The following is an 18,874-nucleotide window of genomic DNA, read 5'->3' on the forward strand; positions in this document are numbered from 1 at the left end:
AAAGTGTGGCAGAAAATGCTGCAGGAGAAGAGGTGACCGGACCCTGAGGAAGATTGTGGAGAAGGGCCGATTCCAGACCTTGGGGGACCTGCGGAAGCAGTGGACTGAGTCTGGAGTAGAAACATCCAGAGCCACCGTGCACAGGCGTGTGCAGGAAATGGGCTACAGGTGCCGCATTCCCCAGGTCAAGCCACTTTTGAACCAGAAACAACGGCAGAAGCGCCTGACCTGGGCTACAGAGAAGCAGCACTGGACTGTTGCTCAGTGGTCCAAAGTACTTTTTTCGGATGAAAGCAAATTCTGCAAGTCATTCGGAAATCAAGGTGCCAGAGTCTGGAGGAAGACTGGGGAGAAGGAAATGCCAAAATGCCAGAAGTCCAGTGTCAAGTACCCACAGTCAGTGATGGTCTGGGGAGCCGTGTCAGCTGCTGGTGTTGGTCCACTGTGTTTTATCAAGGGCAGGGTCAATGCAGCTAGCTATCAGGAGATTTTGGAGCACTTCATGCTTCCATCTGCTGAAAAGCTTTATGGAGATGAAGATTTCATTTTTCAGCACGACCTGGCACCTGCTCACAGTGCCAAAACCACTGGTAAATGGTTTACCGACCATGGTATCACTGTGCTCAATTGGCCTGCCAACTCTCCTGACCTGAACCCCATAGAGAATCTGTGGGATATTGTGAAGAGAACGTTGAGAGACTCAAGACCCAACACTCTGGATGAGCTAAAGGCCGCTATCGAAGCATCCTGGGCCTCCATAAGACCTCAGCAGTGCCACAGGCTGATTGCCTCCATGCCACGCCGCATTGAAGCAGTCATTTCTGCAAAAGGATTCCCGACCAAGTATTGAGTGCATAACTGTACATGATTATTTGAAGGTTGACGTTTTTTGTATTAAAAACACTTTTCTTTTATTGGTCGGATGAAATATGCTAATTTTGTGAGATAGGAATTTGGGGTTTTCATGAGCTGTATGCCAAAATCATCCGTATTAAGACAATAAAAGACCTGAAATATTTCAGTTAGTGTGCAATGAATCTAAAATATATGAATGTTAAATTTTCATCATGACATTATGGAACATAATTAACTTTATCACAATATGCTAATATTTTGAGAAGGACCTGTATTTTGTGTATTACTCCCACATTTCTTTGTAATTTTACAAAGAAATGCTGATTCCTGGTCTTACAGTAATGAGGAACATTTGTGTGGCAACCCTCTATAGCAAGTCTAGGTTCAGCAATAGGACAAATAAACATTTCATAAAAAAGCTGCTGATGTTTGCCAACAAGAAACTAGACACCATACCAATATAAACTCACTAAAATCAGGGCTTGCAACAGTCAGTTAAAAAAAGGACATTTAAAGCTTATAAGATTAGGATAAGTAAAACTACAGATAATATACTTGAACTAACCCTAAAAATACAAAATTACATAAGTTGGTCATTAAATATTTTTATCAATACATATTTATGCTCATTCCCAAATAGTGCCACAAAAGCTAGCAGCTTGCAGCTGGAGATATGGTACATTATAAGTGAGTTATTCTCATCTGTTCTTAGCAGCATCTGAGTCAATGAGCTAAAAAAGCTGGGCAAGCAGATAAAGAAGGTTTGTGCTGCTTTGAGGACTGTTCTACCCTTAGGAGAAGATTTTGCAATAGACAACACTAAGCAACCTCTTTACAAGACAATATTTCAGCAGCAGAGTGACTTCAGACAGAGGCTTCCTCAGATATGCTGCAACACAGACCACTACAGGAGATCTTTCCTATCCACAGCTACCACCACCTGTAATATAAAATAGATAATTATAGTTACACCATTTTTTGTCCATTTAAGAATAATAAAGTTTATTTTAATTGATTATCTATTACCATTTATCATTTTTAATAGGCTTATTATTTTTCAACTTTATTTTCAGAATTGAACTGAACCTAGAACCTAGGACATCATTGATTCAATTGCTCCAATTAAAGTGAAAGTCGTTTCTGGGAAGAAAATGTCTTCATGGAGAAGTGCTCCACCAGTTAGAAGTGAAAAACAGGAGTGTCGAAAAGCTGAACGCAGGTGGTGAAAGACTGGACTCCAGGTTCACTATATGATCTATAAAGAGAGACTATATAGATATAACCTACAACTGAAAAATGCAAGGGAATCTTTCTTTTCTGAGATCATCAGCAAAAACATGAACAATGCTCGTACATTATTTGCCACGGTCAACAGGTTAACAAACCCTCCAGTAACTGTAGCATCTGAACTCCACTCTACCAGGACCTGCAATGAATTTGCTAAATTCTTTACTGAAAAAACCCAAAAGATCAGAGAGGCAGTCAGCACATCCACATCAACTCCAGTACCAATGTTGTCTCCAACTAGAACTGACTTTGACAAAATTTCACAATTTCACCAAATAAACTACAAAATCTTAGAAGAAATCGTACAGCAACTAAGCTCTTCTTCCTGCTGTCTCGATGTTTTACCCACAGCTTTCCTTAAGAAAGCTTTGCCTGTAATAACATCTGATTCAACAGAAATAATAAACACGTCCCGTTTGTCAGGTGTTTTCCCCCATGGTCCTGAAAACAGCAATTATCAAACCTCTATTGAAAAAGAGCAACTTGGACAAGCTGCTACTACAGAACTACAGGCCTATCTCAAACCTCCCCTTCATCAGTAAGATTATTGAAAAAGTTGTGTTTCAACAGTTAAACAACTTCCTAACAACGACCAACCGCTTCGATGTCTTCCAGTCAGGCTTCCTGCTCACCACAGTACAGAAACTGCTCTTGTCAAGGTGTTCAATGACATCCGTATAAATGCAGACTGTGGAAGAACCACAGTGCTGGTATTATTGGACCTTAGTGCAACATTCGACACCGTTGATCACTCCACTTGATTAGAGCGCCTGGAAAACTGGATCAGCCTTTCTGATACAGAACTCAACTGGTTTAAATCCTACTTGAAGGACAGGGACTTTTTTGTGTCAGTAGGTAACTTTACATCAGAGACCACAAAAATCACATGTGGCGTTCCCCAAGGATCCATCTTAGGGCCCCTCCTATTCAATATCTACATGCTCCCCCTAACTCAGATTTTAATAAACAACAACGTAAGTTATCATAACTATGCAGACGACACACAGCTATAGGTTACGATGTCACCAGGTGACTATGAACCCATTCAAGCGCTGGGTAAATGCTTAGAAGAAATCAATGCATGGATGGGCCTAAATTTTCTTCAGCTGAATCAAAACAAAACTGAAGTTATAATCTTTGGACCAAACAAAGAGCGTTTAAAAGTTAGCACACAGCTTCAGTTAATACAGATAGAAACCACCAATCATGTTCAAAATCTGGGTGTAGTGATGGACTCAGACCTGAACCTTCAGAGGCACATAAAGACAGTAACAAGGTGGGTCTTCTATCACCTAAAAAACATCTCCAGGATTAAAGGACTAATGTCTCAGCAGGACCTTGAAAAACTAATTCATGCGTTCATCTTTAGTAGAATTGATTACTGCAACGGTGTCTTCACAGGTCTGCCTAAAAAGTCGATCAGAGAGCTGCAGTTGATCCAGAACGCTGCTGCCCGCGTCCTCACTAGAACTAAGAAAGTTGAGCACATCACCCCGGTTCTAAAGTCCTTACACTGGCTCCCTGTAGCTCAGAGAATAGACTTTAAAATACTTTTGTTAGTCTATAAATCACTGAATGGCTTAGCACCAAAATACATTACAGACTTGTCAGTGTATCAACCACCCAGACCTCTCAGGTCATATCGCTCAAATCTACTCTGCACACACACAGAACCAGAACCAAACATGGAGAAGCAGCTTTTAGCTCTTATGCTCCACTAATCTGGAATAAACTGCCAGAAAACTGTAAAAGCGCCGAAACCCTAAGTTGCTTTAAATCAAGATTAAAACTTATTTGTTTAGAGTGGCCTTTGACTGTGCCATCTAAACATAATTAGTTATCAGTCCAACTTTCTTTTCATTTTCTTATCCATCATTCTATTCTCTTTATTTTCTAATTACCTTTATGTCACTGTAATGTACTTTGCCTATTATGTTTTTTATTTTTATTTTTTCCTTCATGTGAAGCACTTTGAATTGTCTTGCTACTGAAATGTGCTATATAAATAAACTCGCCTTGCCTTGCTTAGAAAAAAAAAGTACTGATCATCACATAGTTGTATAAACTGAACGTATTTGTATTAAAGTGACCACCATAAAGAATAGGTTTTATTCTTGAATTTGTTTATGTCGCATCAGTGACATCTAGAGGCCATTTTGGTACACTGCAGCGGCACCACGCTCAAGCTTTGGGTCGTCTTTTGGTGCAACGAAAGAGTTAAAAGTGCTAAATCCTATTACACTACTGTTTAAATTGATTTTGACAGCTCACGTGTTCAAACTGTAGGTTACCCGGATGATAAAGATAACACACCGCGGTTCTGCCTTCAACAGGATCACTTCTTAGTAGATCAGTATGGATTTTATGACAGATCACGACGTGCAAAAGGTGAGGATTGCTTTTACAAAAAAAAATTCAAGATTAAAATACTCTAAAAAATCCCGAAGCTACTACACTTTTTTCTGAAATGCGCTAATAAAGGTGCAATAAAGTATGCCTTCTGCAGGATTATACTGCGCGAAAAAAGTGAAAATGTTTTGGATCATTACGTGAACATGCTGCACCCACAAGAGGCCGCTTGTGGGTGCAGCATGTGACCAAATGCGCCCTTTTGTTTGACAGTTTTAAAGCAACAGATGGGCTGATTTTTCATTCAATCAGAAAAACTTTAATCAGAAAAACATGCCACAGCATTCCACCAGTAGGGAAAACAACATATCATAGATATGGCTCAGCTGGTTACATAATTCAACAGAAATTTGTTAACATTTCTTCGAATTGATTCTAAAGCAGTTACTGTCATCAGTGTTTGATATCCAGATCAGCTTTGTTCTGCACAGTTTTACCAGTGCAACTAGAAATGATTCAAACAAACTCAGGATGTTTAAATAAAAAGCAGAATGAAAAAATCATTCATTTATCAAAAGAGGTTACAGATTGCTTTCTGAAGATGCTGTAATCTAGAAAAAAACAATGGGGTATGTGTAAAAAGCAGTTAAAACTGCCAAAATTTGATTTGTATATGTTTGTTTCTTCTTTCTTAAATAGGTGATCTTATAATGGTGTTACTTATTTTTACTCATTGTTTTTACATTATTCTCTAAATGACCAGACTTTGCTCAAAACTTTTTTGTCTGTCTAAATCGATCATTTTCACAAATTAAATCAGATGTTGTTTTCAAACAGTTACTCACTACTATAGTATCTTTTTTACCGAATGAGTGAAACTTTACAGAGGTGGTGCTGCTTTTACTTGGGTATAATTTTTAGCTACCCTACCAAATACCTCTTTGAATCCTGAAAAAATCTCTTAAATGCAGAGAAATACAGAAAAGTGAAAATAATTAGAAATTTCATTTGTGCCTACAGATGATGTTCTGTTGATTGAGGGCTTGTTTTTCAACCTTCACCTTTGAAAAAGCACCCAAAGTGTGTGCTCTTTGAAACGTTTCTACTCCCAAAACAAATGTCAGTTGCAAAACATCCTCTCCAAACTTAAGTAACAGCATCTTTTGACGGTTTTTAGTACAAGGAGGATGGATATGTGGTTTTGGACGGGCTGCTGACCTCTCAGGAGTGCGATGAGCTGAGGCAGAGAATGGCTGAGATTGTGGACCGGATGGACGTCCCCGAGCACTGCCGGACCACTTTCTCTACCTACCATGACGAGCAGCTGAAAACACAGGTAACTTATTAACAGAACAGCACGGGGTTCATCTGTGGCAGCTTTGACAACTCATTTAACCTGACTTTTTTTGTCACATGCTTTCCATTACATCGCTGTGTAAAGATGCAGGTAGGGCTGCAGTCCCATCACAGTTACAGTAACATGCAAAAGTGTTCCTATCCACTGAACCTCCACAAAGTTTCTGTTATTAAAAGCATAACCTTTTATGTATTTTATTGGGAGTAATGTGATAGACTCATTTTTTGGTAATTGTGAAATGTAATCATTTCCATGGTGACACATGGAGGGATGCTGTAGGGATGCTTTTCATCAGCAGGGATAGGAAAGCTAGTCAGAGATGCATGGAGCTGAGTATAGGGAAATCCTGGGGAAAAAAAACAATAGACTCAAGACTTGGCCTGAGAATCACCCTCCAGCAAAACAACAACCTGTTAAAAAATACTCTATGCATTCACACTGAGTTTGGGCTATTTCCAGTTTCAGTTTCCAAATGTGCAAAATGGTAGAAATATACCCCACTAACTTGCAGCTGAAAAAATGAAAGGTGGTTCTGCAACGTATTGACGTAGAGGAACCTAATGTATATTCTTGCCAGCCACACTTTTCAGATTTGTGTTTTTTAAAACATTTAAAAAGCCATGTATATTTTTTCCTTTAGTTTTACAACTAAGTACACCTGTGTGTTGGTCTGTCGCACAAAATACCAATAAATACACAAACATTTATGGTTATAATATGACTTAACATGAAAACATTTTGGAAGGCAGACTTTGCCCCAAATGCCCCCCTGTGTGTTTAGAGAGTGTACCTTTCACCTTAGTAGTGTAACAGTCACCAGATGCGCTAGTTAACCAGTGTTAATATTTTGCCAGGGGAATGCAGATTATTTCATCACAAGTGGAGATAAGATCCGTTTTTTCTTTGAGAAGGGTGTTTTTGGTGACAAAGGTGAGCTCTTGTAAAACTCTTTCTGTCCTGTCAAATATTTAACAAGTAATGAAAAGCCAAATGAGCTGCAGCATGTCTTGATCTCCAGGGGAATTCGTCGTACCAAAGCAGCAGTCGCTCAATAAAATCGGACATGGTATGACATCTCGATTTATTTATGTTCAAAAATGCCGTCACTGACACACTGACACAAACTTTCTCCTTTTAGCTCTGCATGCATATGAACCTTTGTATAAGAACATTACACATTCACCCCAGGTTCAGGTGAGTAAGCTGTAGAAAAATATCAGAGATTGGTGTTAAAGGTCAAACAACAATCAGCACTTAAATCAAATATTTCACTTTCAGGGAATAGCCAAGAAACTGGGTCTGGTCAATCCTGTGATACTGCAAAGCATGTACATTTTTAAGGTAAAGATTGTGTCTGTCTGAATACATAACCGAGTGAACGACACAAGAGTACATAAAGAAAATGATCCATAACTGTATCTTTTCCAGCAACCAGGAATTGGTGGCGAAGGTAAGGGAACTTTTATTTCTTCCCTTTAATCTTATAATTATTAGCATCGTTGTCACCAGAAAATAAAATAAACATTCTAATCATTTAAATTTGTAAGATAAATTATTATGCTTGCTCCAGGACGTGCCCGAGCACGATCTCTGACTTGGACTAGTAACAATGCAGGAATGAATTATTATGAATACTTAATGATTTCACATTTCCATTGTTGTTTCTTTTATTACATTTCATAAAATCTGTCACTGTTGTATTTGCAGGTCAGAAAAATAAACTGCTTTCCATTTAAAATACACACAATTTTATGTTGGTTTATAGTCCAGATGGTACTCTGGTATTTCCAATTTGAAGTTTAATAAAAAACAAAATTATCATGGGTGTGGTGCTGGTGGTGTAGGGGTTAAGCACATGACCATATATAGGCTATAGTCCTTAATGCGGCCGTTCTGGGTTCGAGTCCTGGACCCGGCGACCTTTACTGTCTGCCTACTATCAAAAATGAAAAATTAAGGCCTCTAGTGCCGAAAAAAGTAATGCTTATTTTATCTAAATGTTCAGGTTTCACATTAATTAAAAAATCATTGTGGCATACAAAAGGATGCTATTTTTTTACTGCTACATCATTAAAAAAAAAGCATGCATATGCTACACAATGTGTGAATACATTGATACGTTTATTTATAGTTTAATACCTAGTAGGTTGGAATGGCAAAGTTTAAAAATAGATGAAAGGAGAATAACCAAAAGCATTCCACTTCTTTGCCTTTATCCCATTTTTCATACTCAGGTATTTAATGTGCATCCAAATGTGATTACTGTGTCCCTTTCTTGATAAAACTGGGTAAATATTTCTTGAGTGTATTTAAAGCAGCCAAACTAAGTGCCTTTTGCTTATTATGACACTGTGTTTCACTGTAACAGGCTGCGGTAAATCGGTCATCCTGACTTATAATACAGTTAGCTATACCACTCGGGGGGCCGTGAGCCATATCACTCTAGTAAAAAACCTCCACCGGGCCTGCACGGTGGCCCTCCTACCTTACAGGAGGACAAACTGGGTTGAAACTTGTTCTGGGCTCTTTCTGCAAGGAGGTTGCATCATCTCCCTGTGCGTATGTGGGTTCTCTCAGGGTACTACTGCTTCCTCACACAGTCCAAAAACATGACTGTAACTCTAAATCTTCCTTGCATATGAGTATGTGTGTGCACCTGTCCTGTGTGGCCCTGTGTCATACTGTCAACCTGTATAGGGAGTATCCCACTTCTCGAGTACATTTCACCAAATTTCTTTAAAAAATAACCGAAGAAGCACAAGGACTGTTAACAATTAAAATAAATATCTACAAGCAAGGTGCCCATGCAAGAGATTTGCATGGGCACCTAACCCTCTTTTTCCTAGATCTGTAAACACTTCAGCCAATCTAATATTTAAAGGTTTATCTGTGTTTATCCACATCTGTGTGCTTCAAGCTGCCGTCTTTGAGTTCTTTGCTGACTTGATGACATGATACATTGTACATTTAAAGTCTGCAATAGCTTGTTGTGTGTTGCATAGTGACGCCACACCAGGACGCCACGTTTCTGTACACGGAGCCTCTGGGCAGAGTTATGGGATTGTGGATTGCCCTGGAGGATGCGACTGTTAACAATGGCTGCCTGTGGTTCATACCAGGATCACAGAACAGTAAGTACAAAACTGGACACTTGATGCACTTGGAGTTTACCTGTATTCCTCATGTTAACACCTCATTTTCCTAGGTGGTATTTCCCGTCGAATGGTGCGCACCCTAAAAGGCATCTTCCCACTGACAGACTTTATTGGAAGAGAGCGAACTTATGATGAGGAGAAGTTTGTTTCTGCACCTGTTAAAAAAGGTGAACAAGTCAAAGCAGTTTTGATAAGGAATTAGTATTTGGATAAAATAAAGATGTGTAGAAGGACAAAGTGCCTGATTTCTAAAATTATCAACATGCATAATGTTCTCTCCCTGTCCCTGACATAAGTTTTTAATCCACCTACTTTATCTGTACAGATTGGCCTATTTTCATTTGTATGTCTGAGAGAAGAAAATTATTACTTATTATCCCCCAAATGGATTCATTCAATTCAATTGAGTTTTATTTATATAGCGCCAATTCACAACACATGTCGTCTCAAGGCACTTCACAACAGTCAGGTACATACATTCCAATTAACCCTAATCATTGAACAGTGCAGTCAGATTCAGTTATTTATTCAAATTGGATAAAAAGTTTTTCTATCTAAGGAAACCCAGCAGATTGCATCCAGTCAGTGACTTGCAGCATTCCCTCCTCCTGGATGAGCATGTAGAGACAGTGGACAGTCACTGGCCTTGACTTTGCAGCAATCCCTCATACTGAACATGCATGTAGCGACAGTGGAGAGGAAAAACTCCCTTTTAACAGGAAGAAACCTCCAGCAGAACCAGGCTCAGTGTGAGCGGCCATCTGCCACGACCGACTGGGGGTTAGAGAGAACAGAGCAGAGACACAAAGAGAACAAAGAAGCACTGATCCAGGAGTACTTTCTATGGGAAGGAAAAGTAAATGTTAATGGATGTAGCTCCTTTAGTCGTTTCACCAAGAAAGAAAGAACAGATAAACTCTGAGCCAGTTTTCAAGGTTAGAGTCTGAAAGAGAGCACATAGAGTTAGTTACAGTAAAAGCTCAGTCAATTTCCATGTCTAGGAGAGAGAAAGGGTTAAACACTAAAAGACAGGGCCATGTGGATCATCAGTAGAGGGTGAGCATTAAGTTGTTGCCCGCAGAAGCTCGGACGATTCCCCTCTCCAGAAAGGTGTCACAGGTAGACACAGAGCCAGGCCAGGTGTAGCTTCTAGGAAGAGAAAAGAAAGAGAACAAAGTTAAAAGCTGAAATAACAGCAAATAATGCAAAATTGGAGAGTAGTGTGAAAATGTAGCGAAGAAGGTGAAAGTGGTCATTATGTCCTCCAGCAGCCTAAGCCTATAGCAGCATAACTACAGAGATAGTTTCAGTTCAGATTATTTAGTTAAACGACTTTATATGGTTCTCCTGCAAATACTTTAAAATGGTTAAATAAAAGTTTCTCCTCCATCAGGTGGTGTGGTTCTAATTCATGGGGAAGTGGTGCACAGAAGTGCTGAAAACACTTCAGAGGACTCTCGCCATGTCTACACCTTCCACATCATGGAGGCCCTGGACACTCGCTGGAGCCCTGACAACTGGTGAGAACAGTATATTTCTGTCATTTATTCTCCATGTGTTCCTGGTTAATAAGTGTTGCAGTACACGGTGGAATGAAGGACCAATGTTACTGTGCAAAAGTTTATTTTTCATTTCCAGTGAACCAGACTATGATGCAATCTTGAGCAAATCGGTTGCATATTTAGCTTGATTGCTCATGCGATTAATAGAAAACATGGAAATGTGAACATAATTTGGTATTTGCATATTTAACATTTTTTGTGTACTATTTAACTTCTTAGATTATATCAGGTTCATTTCTTCAACACGCAGTGCCTTGCAGATATACTTAAAGGGTTATCATTTTTTTTCTCCAAATTAAAATCTGATAAACCAGTTCAGATCAGTACAGTGAGAATGGATGGATGGTCTCTTGCCCCAGATTCTCAAATAGATTTAGACCCTAGGCTTGAACGGAGCATTCTGACATAAGACTATCATTGTAACGTTGTACATTTAGAGTCATCCTGATTAAAATGTAAACCTTAAGTCTTTTCTGACCTCTAACGGGTCACTATGAGGATGGTGTGTTCACCACACATTGCATTTTGCATGTACACCAGAAAGTTATATTTTGGTCTCAACTGACCAGGAGCTGTTATCTGGGATACTTGTGACAAACTGCAAATGAGGATTCCTGTACCTTATTCTTTCAAGAATGGTCTTCTTCTTGCCACCGTTGCATACAGACCAGATCAGTAAAGTCCATGACTGGAGTCCATCCTGAGTCATGAATCTCTGCGACTCCTCCAGAGTTATCACTGGCCTTGTGACGGCTTCTCTGATTGATGCACCTCTTGCCTGGCATCTGATTTTAAATGGATGACAATGTCTTGATAGATTTGCAATTGTGTCACACTCTATAAATCTATAGATGATGGATTGGACCGTGCTCTGGCAAATATTTTAAGTTTAAAAATCTGAACCTGCTTTTAACTTCTGCAAGACTTTATCCCTGACCTGTCTGCTGGGTTCCTTGGTCTTCATGAGGCTGTTTTTTCACCGGTGTTCTCCAACAAACAGCTGTATTTGTACTGAAATCCAGGCTGACTCTGTTTACGTATGAGTTGACTTGTTGACTTTGTTGCACTGGATTTTTTAAATGGGGCTGAATACAAATACAAGGCACACTATTCACATCATTTAAATAGTTTTTTTAAACCATGTATCAATTTTCTTCCACTTCACAGTCCCAATAAAATACATTAAAGTTTGTAGCTGTGGCATGACAAATTGGTGTGAATAATTTTGCAAGGCAGTGTTTACCCTGGAATATTATTAAAAACATTAAGACACTAACTGGGGTCTGAGGTCTTTTGTGTTTATTTTCCTACTTGTTCTGAATCTTATAATTCCACCCAAATTTGTTTTAGAAAAAAGTATTTCATTTGAATTTTTCTGTCCCCTGTGATCTCCAAATTGTAGCCCATCAATCATATTTCCGTCTGTTTTTGTCTTTCAAGGCTGCAGCCCACCGAGGAGCTGCCGTTTCCACCTCTCTACACTAAATGAACATCTCTGGCAGCTGGGACTGAGCTTACAAAGATGGACCAACAAGTAGGAACAGTTTTACTCAAAGAGGACTTTCAACAATGTCTACAGCAAGTTTTTTAAAACAATGTTTTATGACTTAGTGTCTTTGGTTAATGTGCAGACCAGCATGGTGGTTTTTCAACTTTTCTGGGTCACAGCTTCTCAGGTTGGCAGGCTGGTTTAAAATAGCACCAGTGACTTGTTCTAAAAGAACCTTGATTTAAAAACATGCATCCTTTTTTAAAATAAATGCAGTTTTAAGTGGTTTTTATTTTTTCACATGCAGACACTTCAAAACTGGACACCATGGTTGCTTGTCAGGAGCTAATTCTTCTATTAGTTGAACATGAACAGCTGGTGCTGTTGCAATACTTTTAATGAGTTCCCACTTAATACACTGAGGTCAAATGGTCAAAACACATTCCCCCTATCGCTCTTTCCCATAAAATGTTTCCTTGGTGATGTCTGAAAAGACTAATTGATTACTTGAAGAGAGCAAACCTGTAAGGACTCAAAAAAGTATTGCAACAAAAATCTAACTGCAGCTCTGCAAAAGTTGTGTTGTTTGCACTGAAACCAAAATGTAAAAACTACTCAACTAAAACTAGATTAGGGTAGGTAACTCAACTGCTGGGAAAGATGTATAAAAGGTTTTAACTAATTTATATTATTGCAGCAAAATCACACCAAAACTTTTGACTACATTTATTTAGTAAGGGAAAAACCTCCAACATCAAGAATAATTGTTTTTCAAAATTTAAGGTGGCACAATTGTTAACAATAATATTCATCCATTTTCTTTACCCGCTTTGTGGGGCGCTAATGCCTGTCTCAAGCGGTCAATGGATGTCATGTTAAAGGAAGAACTTAATGTCCCTTTTTTATAAAATGCAAAGATTATGATCATCCCTATGGTCACTAAATGGGTCACTCTTTGTCTTTCAGTTTCTCTCAGAAACCTAACCCCTAATTTAATAAAAGACACTTTGAACAAACCCCTTTTGTTAGCTCTAGTGTTGAAGAAGGTATTTTTTGTGTTTGATGTAAACTGATTTTCAGGCAAACCCTTAGGAACAAAACAAAAACCAATTATTTAAATAAAAAGCATGTCTGAAAGCTTAAACTTTTCTCCATAGCCTTCTGGTAACTCACTAAGGGTTGGGACCCTGAAGTTGAAATCCACTGCAGTAATATGTAGTCTATAAATAATGGTTAAAGACTTTTTTAAATGTGACTAATAATTACTGGAATAAACATTTTTAACAATTCATTAACTGTCTCATGGATGCTTTTTGCTTATACATTTTTTGGGGGAGGATTTCTAGTGAGCCACTTTACATTTATATTGTCAGCAAGCTTCATTTTGTAAACAACTGTCATGTGCCTCGCAAAAGTATTAAAACCTCTGGAACTTTTTCAAATTTTGTCACGTTACAAACACAAATCTCAGTATATTTATAAGGATTTTATTGAACAAATCCAACACTTACCAAGACAGAATTATGAAGCGAAAGCAAAATGATACAAAAGAAAGTGTCATGTGGATTTGTATTCAATTTAACTAATGTATGACTTTACTAAAACCGCCTTTTGCTGCAGTTACAGCACATCTAGAGACCAATAGTCTGTTTTGCTAAATGGTTTAAGCTATGTCAAATTAGACAGATACCAACCTTTATCACCAATTTTGAAGTCTTGCCAGATTCTTAACCGGATTTAGGTTTTAACTTTGATCATCAGGCAATTCTAACACATGAGTAAGCTTTGATATAAACCAGGGGTTTGAAACTCTGTCCACAGGGGGTCGGTTTCCTTAAACTTTCATATGTGTCCCCGGATCAATGCATTTTTCAGATCTTTCAGAATATTTTAGTCTAATATGATTTTAATCTGATCTAACATGTACCTGCTGTGTCCCCTACTTCTCCCACTGGAGGTGTGGATCTCTGTAGCTCCTCCACAGCTACCATACCCTCTTGGCTGGTCCTCTGATTAATGATCTCCTTGCCCAGCCTGTCAGTTTAGATGGATTTCCATGTCTTGGTAGGTTTGCAGTTGCATCAGTCTTTCCATTTTCAGATGAAAGGAAGCAGTTGCGTTCTGTGAGCTGGTTGAAGCTTGCAGCGTTGTTTAACAACCCAATCCTGCTGTAAAATTCTCAATAACTTTATCCCCAAGCTGTCTTCTGTGTTCTTTGGTCTTCATGATGCTGCTTGTTCACTAATGTTCTCTAACAAATGTCTGGGGTCTTCACAAAACAGATGGATTCATACTGTGATTAAATTGTGCACAGATGACTATTTACGTATCAGTGGAAATTAGTTGCACTGCATTTTGTTTTGAGGTATCTGATTAAAAAGCACTGCATGCACTTGCATGCAACATTTTGTCAGAGTTTTGTTTGAAAGAACAAAAACTTCAAAAACCATTTTTTATTTTCCTTCTACTCCACATTTATGTTTGTTGCCTTGTGTTGGTTCATCGCATAGAATGTGATTGTAATGTGACAAAATGCAAAAACATATTGTTTTCATGCATGTTCATTATAAGATTCAGCTCAACTAATTAAACTTTAAGACCAAATGATGAAAACATCAACATGTAAACCTTTTTTTTTTTTTTTTAATTGAGAATAAAAATAAAAATGAGTCTATTTTTGTGATTTTTAGTCCAGTCATTCAGTCACATGGGAGGCATAACAGTTATCTTCTGTGATGTGCTCATCATGCAATAGTACATTATTAGAAAAAGAAAGAATAATGAAACCAACAGCATACTACTATCCTAATAAACATAACTTTAAAATATAGATATAAAACAATCATCACATACTAAAATCAAAGATTGAACAAAAAACTGAAGCCTCTTTATGTATAAATGATAATATCTAACATCATGACATTTGAGAATACTTATATAAAGCATTTTAAATAAAAACTCAGGTTTGTTCATTAGTTTGACCCAAAACATACATAGAGATTCCAAATAATAATAACAGTGGTTTGAAGGCTCAGATTTACAAGAAAATGTACATTTGAGTTTACCTATATTGGTCCAATTAAACCACAAACATACTGGGCAAATGAAATATTTAGAGAGAAATATACCTCAGGAAACCTGCACATAAATATATATTACAGTACTGGAGTTCACATTGGTGTCATGCAGAATCATAAGGAGAGCCAGCCCTTCATAATAATAAAAAAAAAGGGTTGATTTGGGCTGCCATGCTTTTATCTACAACTTCTACAATAACTGATCACCTGTTGGACAAAAAACACTTAAGGCATTTTTTTTAGCGTGAGGTCCTTAATATCGCCAGCAGGGAGTCCAGAGTAGCAATCGAAGAACGAGAAGGTTCATAAAGACGGAAAACTTTGAATTAGGTTTTTCCAAGGCAATGCAAGGACATGTATTGGATGCACAAAAACTAAATCAAGAAAACAATTTATATTATTCCATGTGAGACTTAAGTAATGCATTTCCACTGTGCTAAAGTTAATCTTTATTTGCATAATTTAAGAGTTATAGGTGTCAGTGGTTGAGTTCTTCAGAATCAGGACAGAAACTTACACCACCACTGACACTGGGCTTGTATTTCTTTATAACCTGTGCTAGACCTACTGATAGCAACGTTGAGGTGTAGAGTGACTGACTTTATGCATCATTGTATGCATCATTATCTCCTGTCAAGTTCAAGTGCTAGCAGATTTTTTCTCTCAGTTTTTTTTGTTTCCCATTCCACTAAATCCTAAAGGCCTTCGGTTACTTACTTTTCTTTGAGATATTTTATTCACAATTTGGCTTCCCCACAAAAAATGTCTTAGAAAAGACAGATAGGAAACATCTGTTTCAGCTATTTGTTCACTTAAAGCAACAACAGGATGAAGAGGTAGAGTGGGAGTAGCAGATTGTCTATCTGGGAGGTGTAGGCTTCCAGCAATGCCACCAGGGTGATTGAGCCAACAATCCATGAGTAGGTGGAGTTCAGATTTATGCTTCCATCGACGATGAGGAACATCGCCACAGCGATAATCTGGGCAAACACGGACGTTGCAGTCCCCTCCAAGGTTTTCTTGGTCCCGGGCCAACGGATCTCCCCCATGGTGCTGCCAAAGACAGATGCCACGGTGTCTCCAACCCCCACTGACAGCACACCTGCATAAGGTACCAGGCCCCCCGCCCCAGTAAGGATCCCCTTAGGAGCACAGGGTCCAGGAAACAACCAAATAGGTAGAGACATGCCCAGCAGCAGGTAAATATGGGTGAGAATGAGAGGACCAGAGTCCCGCTCATCCAGGAACAAGGTGAGAAGCTGTCTGAGCAGCTGGCCGAAAGGCAGGATTCGAAAGTACCGCACATACTCCAACAACAAAAGAACTGCCAAGCATCCCACAGATGCCACGTGGAGCAGCTGTCTGTCATATATCAGTCCTGGAACATAGGTGGCCACTACGATCAGATGGAAATACTTCCTGACAATAGTGGAGGCCTGGTACTTCTTGGATCCCGACTGGCGCTGATAGTTCTGATGTAGCACAACACAAGTTGCTACAACTGCCAGAAACACCCAATACCCTAGCAAACAGAGTCTTCTGTCATTCAGGGTGAGAAAGTCCAAAAGCCACATGATGGGGTGCCGGCCGATGAACAGCGACAGCCACGGCATCAGGATACCCAGAACCAGAACGGCTGTCATCATATGGAAGAACAGGGATGACACCCAAGTCTCAGACTCCATGAAGCAGAAGAGCAGGGCAAAGAAAACACCCAACAGCAGTGAACCCACCACTACCACTGGCAGAAAATAGTTCACTGGATCACCTTTGACCTCTGCCATGTTCAGCGAGCGCTTGATGAGCTGGTTCAAGATAAAACTGATTCCACCGACAATGAGGAGGGCTTCTCCGGGTGTGAAGCAGCGTGGCAGCAGGTACAGCACAATCAAACAGAGATAAACAAAGATCAGCAAAACCTCTAATACCTCGATGACCTCGGACACCGTCAGGGTCTGCTTTGTTGTGTAGAGGATTGCGCTGCCGGCCAGTCCTGCAATTATGCAGGTGTTAGTTGGAACGGGTCTCGTAATACCCAATGCAATCAGGGAGAGGAACAGTGCCAACACCATGCCTGTGATGGTCATCACCATGGAGAATCGCTCGAAATAGACATTTCCTGAAGCAGAGCACTTTTCTCTCAACACCAGGCCCAACAAAGGCATCACCATGGAGGCTGGGACAATGCCGCTGTTGGCTGACAGGCGAAACTGGAACACAGCAGCTCCCGACTTGAGCAGACGGTCCCATTTGTACTGGACGTAGAATGCCTGAATGACGAGGGCTACACAGCACCAGGAGTGCTGGTTCCACACTGCCATGTGAACACAAAGCACCACAGCCAGGATGACTACGGACTCCACAAGAACTGGGTTTACCTGCATATTTTCAGGGAGGGGGAGCCCAAAGGGTGATGGGGGACCAGGGTTGACCTAACCAGATGGTCTGAAGCAGTTCAAAATAGCTTGTCACTTCCTTTTTATGTCGCTCTTCATCACTTGGTAGGTGTGTTTCGCATGCTATGGATGTCTATATAAAAGAGGAAAAGTAAATTAATGAAAAGATTCAAGGTCATGAAGGTTAATCATTAGTGTTATTAGATTCAATACAGTAAAACCACTTTTTTCGATCTAAACATGCCTTTTATTCTTGTTTTACTAGCGTTTTCTTGCATTAGCTCTTGCAAAACTAAACACAATATGGTCAGTGTGAGAAATTCACAGCCTGAGCATATGTGAGAAACCCATGAGGCAAGGGTGATGTTTTCACACCAGCTGCAACCTTTGTTCCAGCTGGGGTGGAAGTCTGGATGACCCGGATCAACTGTCTGTTTTAACTCATGGTCGCTGTCCTCTTACAGATACTTAAAAAATAAAATAAAAACAATACAACCCCCCCCCCAAAAAAAAAAAAAAAAATGTCTTACATGCTCGCAGAGACGGGATCGGTGGGTGTAGTTAAAGCGAGGATGCTGCAACCTCAGACGTCACAAAGCTAACAGTAAAATCCAGCTGATCGTGGCGAGTTAGCCGCTGAGAACCGACAAAAGGCTTTGTGGAAAAATAAAACACTGGCGGACGAAGAGAAACAAGGGTACTCACCACATAAATGCAGCTATATCTGGACGAACATGCGTTCAGACAAGAGGAGCTGCTGTCGTTTCTGTGTAGATCTGTTCGCTTTGTCAGCTGTCGCTCCTCTCACGGCTTGCAGGAAGGGGCCATGTTTGACAGCCGGGTCACGTGGTACTGTAACGACGAAGGAAATGAACCATTTTTATTTGATCATTTTTCATAAAAATGTTTGTGATTGCTATGAAATGGGAAAAAAAACGCCACCAACAACAGCGGCACCAATAATAATAATTATTATTGTTGGTTTTTATATTATGGTTGGTTTTTAGTCTCGAATTTGAATATATTCCAAACAGTTTAGGGATTATTTGCAGATCGCCTTATCCAGTAAACGGCTTCGAAGATTACACTAAAGGTGAGACATACGTTTTGTTCAATTTAACTAACAATTTATCTGAGAACTGCGTATTACTGTGAATTCAGCTCTTTATAATATTTGACAAAATATAATAGATAGTAAAACAGAATTCTCCCGGTTTTGAAATTGATTCAAAAATGTATAATTTTACAGTTTGCCTTTAAAATAATAAGTGATAAAAACTCCAACAATAATTGAAAAATGTAAGATTATATCCTGACGTTGTCTTTTCTTTACCTTTGCTTTTTTTT

At 39.3% G+C, this 18,874-nt stretch overlaps 2 protein-coding genes across 7 annotated transcripts; one reads left to right on the plus strand and one right to left on the minus strand.

Annotated features, from left to right (window-relative positions):
- Window positions 1-4,368: 4,368 nt before the first annotated feature.
- Window positions 4,369-13,345, plus strand: phyhd1 (phytanoyl-CoA dioxygenase domain containing 1). 3 transcript variants are annotated; one of them, XM_047372432.1, is made up of 12 exons: window positions 4,377-4,530; window positions 5,669-5,827; window positions 5,933-5,938; window positions 6,703-6,778; window positions 6,867-6,914; window positions 6,987-7,042; window positions 7,127-7,189; window positions 7,277-7,298; window positions 8,851-8,979; window positions 9,054-9,170; window positions 10,397-10,523; window positions 12,006-13,345. In XM_047372432.1, exons 1-12 carry the CDS (start codon window positions 4,498-4,500, stop codon window positions 12,052-12,054), a joined length of 885 nt encoding a protein of 294 aa, XP_047228388.1. In that variant the 5' UTR covers window positions 4,377-4,497; the 3' UTR covers window positions 12,055-13,345. The 3 variants fall into 3 exon arrangements, with proteins under 3 accessions (XP_047228390.1, XP_047228388.1, XP_047228389.1); XM_047372434.1 differs by lacking the exon at window positions 9,054-9,170 and having other exon boundaries at window positions 4,369-4,530; XM_047372433.1 differs by lacking the exon at window positions 5,933-5,938.
- A 1,147-nt stretch (window positions 13,346-14,492) lies between these two features.
- Window positions 14,493-18,511, minus strand: dolk (dolichol kinase). 4 transcript variants are annotated; one of them, XM_047372430.1, is made up of 3 exons: window positions 18,233-18,511; window positions 18,058-18,163; window positions 14,493-17,660 (listed from the first exon to the last, which is right to left on the minus strand). In XM_047372430.1, exon 3 carries the CDS (start codon window positions 17,513-17,515, stop codon window positions 15,944-15,946), a length of 1,572 nt encoding a protein of 523 aa, XP_047228386.1. In that variant the 5' UTR covers window positions 17,516-17,660; window positions 18,058-18,163; window positions 18,233-18,511; the 3' UTR covers window positions 14,493-15,943. The 4 variants fall into 4 exon arrangements, with proteins under 4 accessions (XP_047228386.1, XP_047228387.1, XP_047228385.1 ...); XM_047372431.1 differs by having other exon boundaries at window positions 18,058-18,181; XM_047372429.1 differs by lacking the exon at window positions 18,058-18,163.
- Window positions 18,512-18,874: the final 363 nt, after the last annotated feature.

Source organism: Girardinichthys multiradiatus, chromosome 8 (assembly GCF_021462225.1).
Source record: "Girardinichthys multiradiatus isolate DD_20200921_A chromosome 8, DD_fGirMul_XY1, whole genome shotgun sequence".
NCBI classification, from domain to species: Eukaryota; Metazoa; Chordata; class Actinopteri; order Cyprinodontiformes; family Goodeidae; genus Girardinichthys; species Girardinichthys multiradiatus.